General features: G+C 50.6%; 5 protein-coding genes across 5 annotated transcripts; 2 read left to right on the top strand and 3 right to left on the bottom strand.

Annotated features, from left to right (window-relative positions):
- Positions 1-4,074: 4,074 nt before the first annotated feature.
- N7457_001530 (uncharacterized protein) lies at positions 4,075-4,299 on the bottom strand (the record flags this gene model as incomplete). Its single annotated transcript, XM_057172576.1, has 1 exon — positions 4,075-4,299. One exon carries the CDS (start codon positions 4,297-4,299, stop codon positions 4,075-4,077), a length of 225 nt encoding a protein of 74 aa, XP_057036479.1.
- Positions 4,300-4,546: 247 nt separating this feature from the next.
- On the bottom strand, positions 4,547-6,767 carry N7457_001529 (uncharacterized protein; the record flags this gene model as incomplete). The annotated part of the gene is made up of 2 exons (XM_057172575.1): positions 4,547-4,800; positions 4,868-6,767. The coding sequence occupies 2 exons, from the start codon at positions 6,765-6,767 to the stop codon at positions 4,547-4,549; spliced, it is 2,154 nt and encodes a 717-aa protein (XP_057036478.1).
- A 2,500-nt stretch (positions 6,768-9,267) lies between these two features.
- On the top strand, positions 9,268-9,636 carry N7457_001528 (uncharacterized protein; the record flags this gene model as incomplete). The annotated part of the gene is made up of 1 exon (XM_057172574.1): positions 9,268-9,636. One exon carries the CDS (start codon positions 9,268-9,270, stop codon positions 9,634-9,636), a length of 369 nt encoding a protein of 122 aa, XP_057036477.1.
- Positions 9,637-10,595: 959 nt separating this feature from the next.
- Positions 10,596-12,093, bottom strand: N7457_001527 (DHHC family palmitoyltransferase; the record flags this gene model as incomplete). Its single annotated transcript, XM_057172573.1, has 5 exons — positions 10,596-11,115; positions 11,168-11,208; positions 11,271-11,394; positions 11,447-11,918; positions 11,982-12,093. The coding sequence occupies 5 exons, from the start codon at positions 12,091-12,093 to the stop codon at positions 10,596-10,598; spliced, it is 1,269 nt and encodes a 422-aa protein (XP_057036476.1).
- Positions 12,094-13,473: 1,380 nt separating this feature from the next.
- On the top strand, positions 13,474-13,914 carry N7457_001526 (uncharacterized protein; the record flags this gene model as incomplete). Its single annotated transcript, XM_057172572.1, has 1 exon — positions 13,474-13,914. The coding sequence occupies one exon, from the start codon at positions 13,474-13,476 to the stop codon at positions 13,912-13,914; it is 441 nt and encodes a 146-aa protein (XP_057036475.1).
- Between the last annotated feature and the right edge of the window lie 1,658 nt (positions 13,915-15,572).

Here is a 15,572-nt window from a genome sequence, read left to right as displayed (position 1 = left end):
TGTCTCTCTTCACCTCCTCCACCTCTCGGTTCTCCCAGAGAGACAAGAACAACGGAAAATCGATGACGGAATTCCCGCAAGCAACCAACTCCGAGCCCCGGAGATTCCTCGAACGGTCGGAGCTCGGCAAGAAGTATAGACGGTATGTCCGATCACTCGATATCGACGCTCGGCCCCATATCCCATAAGAGCGTGGTACGCCAATAGCCACGGGGCAGTTGAGGGGCAGCCAAGCCACAATCTAGTAGATCGCGGGTCGGGTTACGGAGTACGGAGTACGGAGTATAGTACACGGACTTATAGCTCCAGGCCAACTGAAGTCTTGATAGTCTTGGCCACTTGGCGAATACGCCCAAGAGTCGAGGGGGAAAGGAACCGGCCATTGACCTGGCCGGTCTCAGGTCTCTCTTCGGGGGGCAGGGAAACCTATTTCTGACAGCAGTCGGGAATCAACTGCCCCCAAATTAAAGTTGTCGTACCCTGGTCTGTTGACCATGCGGATATTGGCCACCCTGCTTAGCCTGCGATGATCTTCACCAGGGCCGTCAACGGCTCAGCTTTCGAAGAATTGACCTATGAGACACGGGATACGGAGTACATGTATAATTATGGATATGGACTATGTCCCTTTCGTTTTTTGTTTCTTGGCCCCAGGTGCATTTGAACACGACAGGATCAACACCGAGAAAGACCCAAATGTACTCCGTACTCCGTACATCGCAAGCATTCTCCGCACTCCGGATCGCCCTAAGACAGATATGGCCCCTCGGACCAGGGTTCCAAGAACAGGAAATGATGCCCGTGAAAGGCCTTCTAATTCGCGCACATCGCATCGGCTCTCTCCGACATCCTTTGATAATTTCCTACGATCCATAAACGCGACATTTAATAGATCGTTCCACGGCCCCACCATCCGGATCCGAAATGGAGCTTTGAACGTGCGATGCAATTTTGTTTTGTGTTTTATGTTTTTTTTTTTAGCCGAGCTCTCGCTTCCATCGCACGTTGTACTCCGTAGTCCTCTGTTCAAGATGCACTCCGGTCCTAGCCGGGCCAAAAGCCACATTTGGGGAAATGATCGGGGAAGAATGACAACCCGGGGGCCGACTTGATACTCATTTGATACAGGGATTGTATCGTTCGTATTAAATCCCATGGCCAAGTACCTACCTAGGTACCATGTAGGTAAGGTACTTTTTATGGGTTTCTGTTGACATCTCGCTATGAAGTTTCAGCTCCACGCCGTCTCACCGAATGTTCCGTCGAACAATTCTCTTCCAGTTTTCTAGCTTAAACCATAAAATCCCAAGCCGGTGTTAATGCTCACCGCAAACCGTGGGCTTTGTGAGCCATCCAGGCGGTGTCAAGGCATGCGCAGTAGCGTGGTCGGAGTTGACTTGTTTCAGATTCGTTCTCTTATGCAGTGGAGAAAAAGGAAAAGAAATACGATCCATTGGGATGAAACTTTCGATGATCGTTGTAGAGATGGGATTGCAATCGCCACTCACTGTTACAGATATCCTGCATGAACTTGTATCTCGAACATTCAATCGTCATTGTCGTTGAATCTACCCCGTAGAGTATGGTGTACTGGTAGCCACTCATGGATACTCCCTCAGGTGTTTTACGTCAGAGCTTCGGGGAGACCCTCGTATTTTCCCCTTGTCTCATCCATCTGGAGTAATCCTACATAGATATGGGTGATAAGCAATAGTGCAGTGATTGCAATTCGTCTGTCCCTCTGCCGTCCCCAGCCTCGTTGCCAATCCAATGACACCATCGGGCATTCGATGTCAGATGTGTCAAGATGTCAAAAGGCGGAGGCAGGGGGGGGTAAAGGGCGCGTTTGCGATGATGTTTGCTTTTTTCTTTTTCTTTTTTGCCTGTGCCACGACGATCTTCAACCACTTCGGGGTGGTCGCACCCAGTCAGAACAAAGAATCTTGGTTTTTTTTTTTTTTTGAAAGTGTCGAGAGCATGAACAGGCTCGAAGAAACCAAGGTTTTGGGCTGATATTGCAACCAGTAGGGGAGGACTGCGCAGGACCGATGCGGACGAATCGTACGGATAAGGGCAAATATCGGAGATCAGGAATCCTTCTGTGACGCTAGAGGATGTGCTCCAGGATCGGCACGTGAACTTTCCTCCCCACAACGGAGGTAAGCACTGTATACGGGCAATCTAGAAAGCCCGAGATAGGATTGGACGCTGATGTTTGGTTGTCTTGGTGAGTCCGACATCAGTCGTCGATGGCAAGAGCAATCCCAGCAGCCAAGGGGGCGGAACCCCCATCCCTCGCGACATCCAGAAAAACAAGCTCTTTCCACCCTTTGCCTTGATTGTGAATGGAGATCGACTGTCAATACTTGAATGTGGCTTTTTAGCCTATATCGTGCCGTGTTTTTTCCTACTCCAGACATGATAATGCTCTGGATATCCCCTCATTTTTCCCGCCGTGTGCATGACTCGCGCACATCGTGGATTGCTAGGCGGGTTTCATCGCCATCCACTGACAGACAACGAGAATCTCCACAGTCGAACTGGTTCTCGAATCGGATTGGTATCATCTATCCGAATAACTTGTTCTGTTCACACGTGCGGGAGCTCGGCGTACTCCGTGCATCACCAGTCTATCAAACATACACTCCTCCGTCTATCAGTCTCGTTTTGGAAGGATTGGCGGCTCGGTCTCTGCCGTATTCCCTGGCTCTAGTCTTCCTGATCTGAATGCACCTTATTCGATCAGCCTGTCTCAATCAGGAAATCATTAAATGCCGCATACAATCTATACTGCAATCTCCGCATGGTGAAAGTAAGCACCTTTCTCGTTTGTGGCGTCGGCTCGATTCGTCTCCGATGTGATGAGAATGTCTCCGGCTTCCTCAAATCTCCTCTTTGTAACCTCACTATCACCGTTTGAGTATATGCTCCCTGACTCTATCCACTGGGGTCCAACGAGGCACTGATCGAACGGAGATCTAGCCCTACAATTTGTCCGGTCCATGGCTTTGGCCGTGGAACGCTTGGGACCGATTCCTCCCGTACCAAGCACAGCAACCCAGCCAATACAGACGTTATTAGATTTCACCCGGGCAAATTGCAAGGTAGCAACGCGCGGCGCGAGGTGGTGGGACGAGCCTCAACCAGGGGATAGCTCGAGTACTCCGTATTGTGACCCAACCCGGGTCAGATCGCAAGGCAAACATCGAGTTGGAACTGTCTAGAATGGGATTCAAAGACTACAGACTACGGAGTATGGGGTACTGAGTACACATAACATTGTACCCTTCTCTCCGCACCAACACATCACTATCACCAGAACAGCACCGGTGAATACCGAGTCTTCCAAATGTTTGCCCGTGGCGCTTGTCTAGAACCTGCCATTATGCAACGAGATTCTGTCATTTCCACCCCTTTTTTATTTTTATTTTATTTTTTTTGGTCTGCGGATTCCCGCTCCTACTTGTTTTCTTTTTCCCGGGCGATCAGCCGTAGAACCGGGCGAGATGGAGGGGGATTTAGGCGCTGGACAATTCCCGAGATGATAGTCTTTGACAAAAAAAGAGAAGATAAATAATACAAAAAGATAAATGATAAATACACAGAAAGAGAGAAAAAGAAAAAGAAAAAGAAAACATTGGACTTGACACAATTGCATTTGCAGATCCATTTGTATTTGCTTTTTGCTCGACATCTCCCTCTTGCGCTTTTAGGACAACGCTTCCATCATACCTAATCTACTCCGCGCTGCTCAATACAATATATGTGCAGATACATACGGAGTACTCCGTACAGAATACCCATCAATGCAACGTAAAAAAAGCAAAACAGTAAAACATAAAACACCCGGGCTCTTCTCAGACCAAGGTAATGGGCATAATCTTACTACAACTGCAGAACCCCTCCACGAGAAGAGAATGAGAGTGACACAAGAGCTGAAAAGCAGCTTATGCAAGACCATGAATTTGTCAGACAATCCATCCAATCAGCCGCGCACAACTTGGACCAGGGCTCGTGTTCGTTCTACGTCGCCAAATAGGGATGCAGCTGTGGACGCGGGTGCCTAGCGCTTGATCATCGCTGGCCCTCGCAATCAAATCCAGGGTGACCTGATTGGCCCGGGAAGACACCATGGGCGTGGTGCGCTGCATGCGAAGGCGTTGGTGGTGAATCTTGAGCGTTTTCTGTCACTCGAATTGACACCCGGGCGGTATTGGCTGGGAGAAATGTGGAAGCGGCGTATGTTAGAGATAAATCCGGGAAGGCAGGAGACTCGATCGCTGACATGGGTTGGTACATTGGGGGGGCTTGGGTGGGATTGAACGGCTGCTTGCTGGTCTGTGGGGGCTTGTTCGCATGGGCTTCGTGGCCCGGTGGTATAGGATAGGTGCATTAGTTACATCGATTTATAGAGCTAATTTGAAGACCGACGGTTTCCTTTCCCCTCCCGTGTACTTGGCGGGTGTCAAAGTGGTTCCATGATTGCAGAGGAATGGTGGTTTCTTTGCTAGGCGTTCCTGAATTTGAGAGGTATAGGTGGAATATCTTATACCGGCGCGGCAGACGGGTTCATTGTTCGAGGCCGCTCGGTCTCGTGCATTGAGTTGCTCGAGGCGCGTGGGCGCGACGGCAAGGATAGCTTCTGTGCGCTTGGTGCAGGAGGCGCTTCGAGCTGCTTTGGGGGCTCATCTTCGCCTTCGTCCTCGTCGTCGCTGGAGGACTCTGCGCCCCGACGGCCGTGGCGTTGTGTCTCACCTCTGGCCTTGAGTTTTTCCTGCACATGTTCCTTGTGTCGGATATCTGGAGTTCACATGTAAGTATTCTGCTGGAAGCAGAGTGTCGAAATATTCGTAATATCCGGACTTACCTCTGATTTCCTGTGTCTTCACAGCATACTGCTGGATCTCTTCCTTGCTCAAAACCCTTAGTACAATCACATAATCCGACCGCTCCTCGAACCGTTCATTCCCAGCCACCAAGGCCTCTGGGTTCACTAAGCGCCGGTCAATCTTCGTCCACCGAGCGCCTGGTGGGATACCCTGCTTGGTGGCATCTTTGAGAGGAGCAACCCCCTCTCTCACTGGATTGGGCTCCTCTGGGAATGCCTCACGTGGAGCTTTGAGAATACCCTTGGGAGGGGCCTCGGGCTCCTTCGGAGTGGGCGCAGGCGGGTCAACAGCATATATTCTTCTCGGGTCTTCCTTGGTCATATCAGCCGGTGGTGTTTGCCGCGACTCGATGGCGTGGATATCTCCCGACATGCGGTGGGAGCGAGAAGAGGGGTATCCACGCGAGTGGTCACGGTCACGCCTGTGATGTCGCGACCGGTCCCGGCTGTAGTCACGGTCGCGGTCGCTTTCGGTGTCAGTACTGCTGACTTTGCGGCGAGCGGGCTCGCGTCTGTATTTTTGGAGATCGTCTTCTGACGTATCGGCATCATCGATGTGCGTCCGTCGACGGGAGTGTCGTCGCGATCGCCCGTGGCGACGTGCGTCGGCAGGATCCAGATAGGTTTGCTTGTTTCTTTCAGTGCCTGGAGCTCCTTCCAACATGGCCCGCGATGGGGGCTTGACGGCACCGTGGTCACCGTGTGAGCTTCTGTGTTTGCGTCGGGATGGGCGGTGATGTTCATAGTCCGACATATCGGAATATCCTCCTAGAGCTGCTGTTCCGAGTCCCATCACCGTGAGCGCCCCGCTATCATGTGCCGTCTGATGACGGTCTTCTGGATAATAGTGCTCTCGATCACCTTCATGGTGCGATCTGTGAGCACGGCGACGACGACGCTCATCGTGCCGGGGAGTGTAATCGCCGTCAGAGTCGTGGGGCATGGCGACCAGGGCCTGATCATGGAAACCCTCCTTCGATCTGTGTGGATCCCGAGAATCATCTTTCCCACGAATCGAGTCTCGGTGATGTTCGCGGCCCAGCTTCTGAAGGCCCCAAGAAGTTGGGGGCGGGCCGTGGTGACGATCTTTTCGTGCCGTCCACTGGGGGATGTCTTCCGCACCAGTGATACTGAGCGGCCGATCGATTGAGGTTCTTGGCCCATACGAGCGTGGTTTGACAGGGTAGTCCCGGTCAAATTGCTCACGAGCGTTGGTGTATGAGTAGGCATCAAAGTCATCGATATCGTCACCTTTCCTCAACCAGTTGTGCGCTGGGTAGCGTGAGGAACGCGGCGGCGCATGGACGCGGTGCGAGTGTGTACTGTGACCTGTCTGATGCCTGGTATCATTCCATGAATCACCATTGCCCGTGTCGCTGCCATAATCAGTACTGTGAATGCGACGGTGTGCAGGGTGTCGAGGGGAAGCGGAGAGTACTTGATGGCTGGAACCTGAGAGAGGGCTCGGATCGCGGCGGTGAACCGTGTGATGTACTGGCGAGAGATGCTGGCGGGATGTAGAAGGCACAGCTAGATGCATTGATGGCTCGTAGTGATCTGCTCCCGTTGTCGTGTTGCTTCTGTGCCTGGTGCGGGGTTGGACAGTGTATTCGGTCCGTTTTTTGGCGGATGTGGACGGATCACGAATTCGACGGGAGGAAACTGGGTGGGCTTCTAGTTTAGATGAACGCCCTGGGCGGTATCCGTAGGCACTGGCGTATCCAGTATCGGATGGATAGTCTTCGTAATCATAGCGCCGGGGTGCGTCATAGGGATCGTAGGAGGAGTTGAGCTGCACCGTACCGGTCGACGCTCGCATGGGATCAACCATGGAATGCCGACCTCGGCCAGGAGATAGATTTCGGTGGTGGATCGACATAGGGAGAGCTTGTTGGGATGGAATTGCAGATGCGATGATTCCAGACGATGACAATGCCTCCGTGGCCAGTGTCGCAATCGGGTGTGACAGTCCGTTCTCGGTCGGCCTGAGGAGGTTTATGTGAGACCTGATGTATCCGACTGGGGCTTCGATTGTTGGAATGCCCAAGCTGCGTTGTAAACGGTAGGCTTGGAGGCAAAGATTCGGCGCAAGAGGAAGCCGAGGAAATTGGAGGGGCCGAACTTGACACGGCCGTGTGGAGCCCAACAGTTGCCCAACACAACAATCAAAAAGGCCAAAGGGAGGACACAGTATGGAGTATGTTTCCAGGAAATGAAACGTGTGAACAATGACGCAAAAGTGGGTTGGGGTTGGACCAAAGGTTAGTAAGGACGCCAAGTCCAAATGGATTTACATCGCGGGGCTGAGACAGAGTTTCAGCGCACAGTGTATCTCCATAGGTCGGTAGGGACGGATTACGGAGAGGCAGGATGAGATAGACAGTGTAAATCGAGGTACGGAGTAGATATGTCCAGAAGCATATAAAGAGTCAAAATGATAGTCCGACCCATGGATCGAGAATGTCTGGACCGTTCAGACCCGTGGACGCCATGTGCCCTTCCCGCTCTTTAACTAAGAACCTCCCTTGCTTCATATGCAAAACAGTCCCCCGACAGGCGGTCAACTCGCAGAGGCTCTAGGCATTTCTTTTGCTTCACCCGGGTAAAAGGGCCTGAGGCGTTCGAGGGTGTTTTTCTCGTGAGATTATCACTTGGGCCACATGCCCGAACAATGAAGACTGGTGATTACAAATGTATTTCTTTGGAATGCGAGCGGAATATGGCTGTATAATGTGCAGGCCGATCTTTTTTCTATGAAATACAGTCTCTAATAAACAGGTAGCTTCCGAATTTCTACTATGTAATTACACGAGGTACGGGGTTGGATCAATTGCCAATGGGATCAGAGGTGGAAGCCACAGAGATACACATATCTATCCCGGAGGTATGTACAACATAAACAACCTTGGAACATAAGTTCAGATACCTAGGCATCCAGACAACTTGAAGGTGGCCTCTGACGATTTTGAGCTCTAATCCTGGTACTTAATTTCGAGGGTTCCTCTCGTCATTTTGTGGGTTTCATGTTCGTGTCTCCTAATACATTCAGATGGATATGTACTTCAATTAGGCCAATTCCAGAATGCTAAGCAACCCAACAATCCTGATATCCATGCTTCTTTCCAATCGGCTGATTAGAATTTATACCCGGGTCGGGGCTCATTGGAGCCCTGAGTCGCACAATAAGGCGTCATAGCCAATCCCATCCAACTAGAGCTATCCTTTCACGAACCATCTTACCCCTGACAACAACCGGGCACTGTATTGGGATAATTATACAGAAATTGGATCATCTCGGGAGCATTTACTTTCTCAGGTACCGTGCATGGATGGGCGAAGCTTCCCACTACCCCCGTACATGACATCAACAAGTATCCAAAGAGAGCGACTAACGCTGGCGATCAAAGTAACCGGCGGTTGGCGAATACCTACAATGACGACCCCTTCCGATTTTCACCCTAGCACTCACGGGAAATACTCCATTTGAACACTGCATCCCAGGCAAGGCTAAATACAAGCAAAGCAATGCGCAAATAGAAATCCGAGATGCTACAGTTGTATGCCCAACGACACGGTTGCCCTTGCGCACGATATGACTTCACCCGGCCACCCAGCACTAGAAGCCTGACCCAGACACTTTGCCTCGTATCGCAGGCAGTTAACCCGACCATACCGCTGGAATCCACGATTTTTCTCCTCAGAGATAAACATAGCGCTAACAGGCCAAGCTTCTGGATCCCTGTTATACTGGAAGACTTCTGACCAGACATTGAACCCAGTGCCCAGGTCGTGGGATTTCTAGGCGCAATCATGGCTTAGCATGCTTGGCCAGACCCGGGCCATGGGTGAATATGCCAGTGTCAAATAGACGGCTGTGCTGCTGGGTTGTTGGCATGCTCTGGCTGGTTGATTCTAGGCTCGCTTCATTCTTGCTCAAGCACGGCCACTTGCTTTTTGATATGTTCCATTACCCGCTGGGTGTCCAGCTCCGTGTCCTCGGGTTCCCGAGTCTCTCGCAGTCGCTCTTTGGCTGCTTGACTTGCAGCTATATGCGTCGGGTTCGAGCGGGCTTCGATACTTGGGTTTTTCTTATGCGGTAATGGGAGCCCTGATCATGGACGCCTTTGTATCGACGATGAGGTATAAAGGGAGCGGTTCAGATCTGGTTTTGGAATGCCATCACACTACTCCAGTCAAACAGTCTTTGGAATCACTTCAATTCTCTTCATCTACAGTCCAGCTCTTTGGCAGATCCAACTCTTGCAGATCAGTCTATCTTCTCTGCCCTTCTCTTCATCTACAGTCCAGCTCTTTGGCGGATCCAAATCTTGCAGATCAATCTATCTTCTCTACCCTTCTGTTCATACATTCAATCCATCATGCCTATTCACGCCATGTCCAACAAATTCTCGACCACCGAGACCGTCAATGAGAGACAGAACCAGTCTCCTCTTCTGCAGGGCTGGCACTTCAATCGGCTCGACATCAATGCATCCATGGATGCGGATGCCATGAGCAGCCCGCTCACCTCTCGTGTACGATCAATGGTCCCTCCATTCTCGGATGGCATGTCCGTTCTCGCACCCACAGCCGACTTCCTCTCTACCGGCGCCCCGAGAATGGTACCACAATGGTGGGTATGCTGCGGATGTGACCAGATGGTCAATCCCAACCTGGCATCGGAGGACAAGTGCCCGATTTGCGCGCATTCCAAGTGCCCTTCTTGCAAGAAAGAGGAAGTGCGGTAGATTTGCGGAATTTGTATGGGAACATGTCGTCGTTTTTGGATAATTGGCTTCAATCCTTTGTTTTCCTTGCTGGCGTGATTTTTACTGTCTTTTTTATTTCGCTGTTTTGTTTTGTTTTTGTCTTGTCATGTTTTTGATTGATTGGTTTACCTCTGCGTCTACAGGATATCGTTGGAGCTTGGGATATTGATCGACAATTATAGACAATGGGTTTGGAGCAAGACTTAGAGCTATATGAGGGTTTTTCCGGAAGTGCATATCTGGATATGAGGGAATACGTTGGCATTGGCATTTGGAATTTGATTATATAAATTTGCTTTCTATCACTTGTACTTTACATATATGGCGACTGGAGTTGAGAAGATGAGTTTCCCTCGTGGATTGTGCGCTTTCTGTTCACTTAAGCAACCGAGTCGCCAAGTATGTAGTGAAAGTGAGTACAACATACTCCGTACATCAGACTTGGATAGAAGGATATACATATACCAGTACTACAGCACCATTGTATATAAGAGTAATGAGCCAGGAATTGAGCAATGTCTATGAGTTGCCGAGAGAAAGTGTCTCTACTGGAACCTTTTCTTGTTTACCTGGTATATCTACGCTTGAACGGTTCAATGCCTATCAAGATACACCGTACTACATACATAGCAGCATCAAAAGATCAGTCAATTGCCCAGGTGCCCCGACCGACTTCATGAACCAAGGCTGACTATAATGTGTACGTAATAGTGGAATCGGGCCCGGGGCACTGGGGCCCAACAGCTGCCCCTGGAGCCATGTGGGGGCATCAGCCCATCGGAATATAAACCAACCTGTCAAATCCCAGCCAAGCCAATAGTACATGTGGTAGCGACAGAATGCATTAATTATACGGAGCAGGTGTCCAAAGCTTATAGGCATACGGAGTAGAGCACACCAAACGCCCCGAGTTATTGAAAGGAGAATTTTCCCCATGGCTATGTACGCCCCGGATGTGGGGACTGTGGAGCAGCCCCGTTATCGGGCGGGATCAGTCCAGCCTCCTGCTTCAAGCGGGTCACCACGGGTCCCAGGGCAAAATGGCTATCCATGCTACGGTGGTCCGCACACGGGCTTTGCTTGATCGGTAATAGCCAATCAAGAACACTGTATCCCATGACCTGCTGGAGGTTCTTGAACGAGCCCAAATCGAAAGGGTTCTCGCCCGGCAGAGTGTGGAGAATGGCGAAGACATGGCGTTCATCTGGAGAGGGGTGGATTGATTGAGGCTGTGTTGGAGACGAAGGTGTCTGGGTAGGATAGGAGACCATGCGAAATGTTGGAGCCCAGGGAGACTCGGGTGCCCAGAGTCGTTCCAGGAGGTATTCTGGAATGCGGATGGCTAGGGTCCAGACCGCTGTGCGCCGGTTTAGGTTCTCGATTGTTGTTATATTGAAGATAGCCATTTGGATTGAGCTCAGGGTCATCCCGGCAGTGAAAAAGGCGAAGAGGCCGCTCCTGCTCACTTGTTAATTTCAATGGGGTTTCCAATTTTGGAGCTAGAGCTTACAATCCGATGCAGACACACCAATGGGGATTTGCTCCTCCGGTCTGATTGCTAAATTAGTAACAAAGATACTAAAGGTCAAAACACTGGCGCACGAGGGTCTCACCTGGCGTCGAATCTCTGCCGTGAAATAGGCAGACACGATAAGAACGAAGCTGCAGTATACGCAAGTATAAACAACGAATTGAATAAAGAATTTGAACGATGTCTCCGACACTACACCTCCAACCCTGTGTTCGGTTAGCACAGTGCCGAATTTGCCGCAATATCTTGATCTCATACCAAGGACAAAAGTGATCCATTTTGCGCACACACCGACCCAGCTCCCGACAGTGATGTGCTCTGTCTGTCTTGTACTGGCAGCACGTAGAGCACCATAGAGGTCGGCCGTCCTCCTGGCAGACGAAGACATCTTTGGTGTAAAAACTCTCCAATGCACCATCCGACTGAACTGGGCTGCCTACAGCTGTGGAATTTGAACCTCTCTCCACATCCGCGTCTGCCTGGTTTGTCTTCTCCGGGTCGCTTTTGCGGGTGCTCCTCTTTCGTTTCGATCGCTCGGCTTTTTCGTCATCTGCTAGTTTTTCTTCGCCAAAAGGGAGGTATCCAGGATTCCATAGGACGTAATAATAAAGGTGTATGTATGAGATAACCATGGGGACTAAAAGGACGTAATAGATCGCGAGAATCGCGGCGCCAGCACCGACTCGAGAACCTCGGTCATAGGAAGGTAACGGATGAATTAGATAGTCGACTAGATCGCACATCGTCAGCTTTGTAGAACAGCAGCCTCGAACCCGGTTTGCGCGAGACTCACGGCATAATGGCTTGGTGATGGCATAAGAAGCGTACACCACGGCACCAAGTAACACAGGCGGAATGAGCCTGGATATCACGACGTTGACGCGCTTCTGCGCCGAGGACGCCATGTATCCGATGTCAATACAGCAATATCAAATGCATTGGATTATGAAAAATGGGATAGACAGGGATAGCTATCGAGTCGCAAGGAAGTCGATCAAACGGTGCAAACCTGACGTAATCGAGGCTCTCCGCCCGGGCGGCCACGTTCCTGTTCATCTGCGTCCCACGTCCCATGGATTTGGGCACCGGGAGCACACCCTTGCCCGTTGCCCTGATCCGCCAGTTCCAGCTTGATTTGATACGAGAACCGTTAGGCCTGTTATTACTCATTTTGTTCAGCTGCGACCGTCAGATCAGCCTGAAAGAATGGATTTGCCGACTCCTCCCTCTTTTTTTTTTCGATTTTCAGGTACGCTTATACTCGAAAGAGTCAGTATACAGAATGGGATACGCACATGGCTTGCATGGAATGTGGGCATAGCATTTGAAATCAGCCCCAGGGTTCCACAAGCAGCTAGTAGTCTGCTCATTACAAACCCCAAAATACCTATTTCGTAGAGAATGATGAAACAATTGCTCGCCTGGGATTTTTCGTCATCTTCAGGTCCACGGGTGTCAGATAGGGAGCCTGGGTGACTTAGGCAGCAGGGGGGCAGGCACGGGACACCTAACTCGATCGATGACTCTATCTTTCAGTTTCTGAGCAACTGGTGCCTGCAAAACCAGGGAAAAGTGGAGTATACTGTACGCGTTGAAAACCAATTGATCAGGCTCATCCGTCAAGGCATCAATTGCAATAGAAGGAATCCGAGTTATGACTCTCCATGTAGACCGGTTGTTCGGATACCCCGACGAGCTAGAACCCGCCAATGCCCATACATTTCCCCGGGTAGCCAACCCATGCGAGTCGGTGAACATTTGCTTAGCCCTGAAATAGTGGGCCCCGGTTGACTCAGTGCCTCAGGTCTGGGTCTGCAGATGAATCATTGCAGGTTCCTGACAATCTAGGCAGAACGCCCTGGTAATTACCCAGGGCCCCGGTCTATACTAAGCCACGCCCTTGGGCGACCCTTCTCTACGGATGATGTGCGACTAAGTCAACTTTCACATACGGCCCCAATGACAGCCCGGGTAACAAATCGGCCTTAACCCAAAATGGGTTTCTCGAGGCAGCCTGGCTGTCGACGGTTTCGAGAAACGTTGCCTTGCGTAGTTAGTTCTATTTTGTGTATTCTCGTTTCTTCAAGATATATAGCCCTCTTCCGTGCTTCAAGTCTAAAACATTCTCAAACACGATCACATCCAACAAGTATAACATCAACATTGGTCCCTCGACCCAGCCAGACCTTTCCGCTCTACAGTGATATACAGCCAACTTCGCTTTCTACAAAGCTTCCAATCTGTCTCTAAGACCAATCCAACAACCAATCCAATACAAATCTATCATGGCCTCCTTGTGGTATTGTTGCAGCTGCAACTTCGGCCCTCACAACTCCTCTCTCTACGATGCTTGCATCCAGTGCGGAACAGCTCGTTGCCCTCGCTGCCTTGAAGAGAAGGTCAATGATAGCCTGAACCTTCACTCTCACAGCTGCAATCCCATTTCGGCATACGCAGCTGCTGTTCCCATGGACTCTCCTCGCATGCCAGCATTGAAGACCACGTCTATGCCCCTAGTCGTACCAGAACTTCCAGGTCTGGGGCCTCTACCACGGGCTAATTGTACCGGTATCTCCCCAGCATCACTCGCTGGAACAAACTATGTCGCAAATACATACATGTACATCTGCTGCTCATGCGGCGATGGACCCAAGATCTACGATCACCAACCCCAATGCGTGATTTGCAACCACATGTCCTGCCGCAGCTGCGAATATGTGAAGTGAGATATCTGAAACTTCGTCTCGCGGGCCGAGACTAGGTACTACGAGTACAATGGTGAGTTACTCCGTCTGATGCTCACTCAGCACTTAGGTGGTTCTTGAAGCTGACGGTTCGACATAGTGATTTCGAACTCTCCTATGTTACTTTTTTTTGGGTGCTGATTTCAGAGATTTCTCTTCTGGAACAATTCTATTTCTGCAAAGCGTGTCATGGGTCATCGGCATATACCTGGGTGTATTATTTTGCTTTTTGTTTGTTAGACTAAAGATTTGTATACTTGCGGCTTCCTGATTTGGTTTAGCGCGATGCGGCGGGGCTGGTCCTCAGGCTGTCAGCCTTGCAATCTCCCAGTTTCTATCGTTCTGTTTATTAGTATGACAACTCAATATTACTGTTAGTTCTATGGATTATGCTTCTTTCGGTTTTAGACCCTTTCCTTCTTAGGTCTCCGATGGCCTGGCAGCCTGCGCCCTGTAATGGAGTCATACTCCGTAGTCTCAGTCGTGATCTTCACGACGTGCAGCAAACCCCCTGCTCAACTCTGAGGCTCAACCCGGGCACGGATGATTTCCACTTTCCATTGATTATCATGGTTGGCTGGAATAATTTGCGGCTCAGCCAAGAATAGACCCGGGCATTCTAACTGGGTAAGGGTTTATGCAAGCCCAGCGTGACTACATACCTACCCATGTACTTCGTACCCAGCGCCCGTAAACCCAACGCCCGCTAACGAGCCTGTTGCTCCTGTTCCTGTTACCGCTCCTTTGGCTGTGCATTTACAGCAACAGCCCTATATCCCATAGTGAAAGAAGCGGCCTTGGTACTCGAACTCTCACAGAGACGATGTGCGTTTCTGCTTGCTCCCCGCTCCCTTTGCCTTTTACGCCTACTCCGTATACTCTTCACCTCCTCGAGGGCTTATCTGCTCTGACATAGACTCAGCCCCCACTTTGGTATTCTCCATGATGTTATTGCTATTTACTGCTCAACTATGTTATTGTGCTAACCCCACCAGGGCACTTCCCATTCTTCCCTTTCAAGACTGGGGCTGTGCTGGCTGGACCGTGCGCCCGGGACAGGTTTTGCTTGGCAGTAGCTTTACTTGACCCTCCTCTTCCTCTTGTGTGCGCGCTTGTCATCCCATCACATCAGCTCGCGGATGCCCCGCGGACGCTTCTTTCTCGAGATCGCGCATGTGCAAAAGCTAACTTTCATCCACCCAACCGGTCCCGCTGACTAGTTTCCTTCTCCTCCCGAATATTGCCCAGTCGCTGACTTCCCTCTCGGGCGCTGGGCGCGGTACCCTTAGTGTTGCACTTCGTATACACAATCTAACTGTACAAGATGGACCATCGGCCTCGCCGAAAGCGAGCAGGCTCCGGGCCAATTAAACTAAGCTTGCTGCGTCCAAGACATCCGATCCGCTGGTCTGCCTTGCTTTGGCCTTGACTCACTCGTATAGATATATGTATCTAGAAGCAAGCTCACAACTTGACATTGCGCAATTCTAGAAGAGAGAGATGTGCGAGAAAAGGAAATATTTCCTCACATGCTATGATTTTACTATTATTATCTTGTTACATCTTGAAACCGTTGCACAAACCTATCCTGGCCCCCATCCCCATCCCCATCCCGACTGGACTTCACGCTATACTTAGCA

The sequence above is a fragment of the Penicillium paradoxum genome, assembly GCF_028828445.1.
Source record: "Penicillium paradoxum strain IBT 22861 chromosome Unknown utg000002l_segment0_segment0, whole genome shotgun sequence".
NCBI classification, from domain to species: domain Eukaryota; kingdom Fungi; phylum Ascomycota; class Eurotiomycetes; order Eurotiales; family Aspergillaceae; genus Penicillium; species Penicillium paradoxum.
The sequence above is the reverse complement of the archived record's forward strand: the minus strand, read 5'-3'. Positions and strand labels throughout refer to the sequence as shown.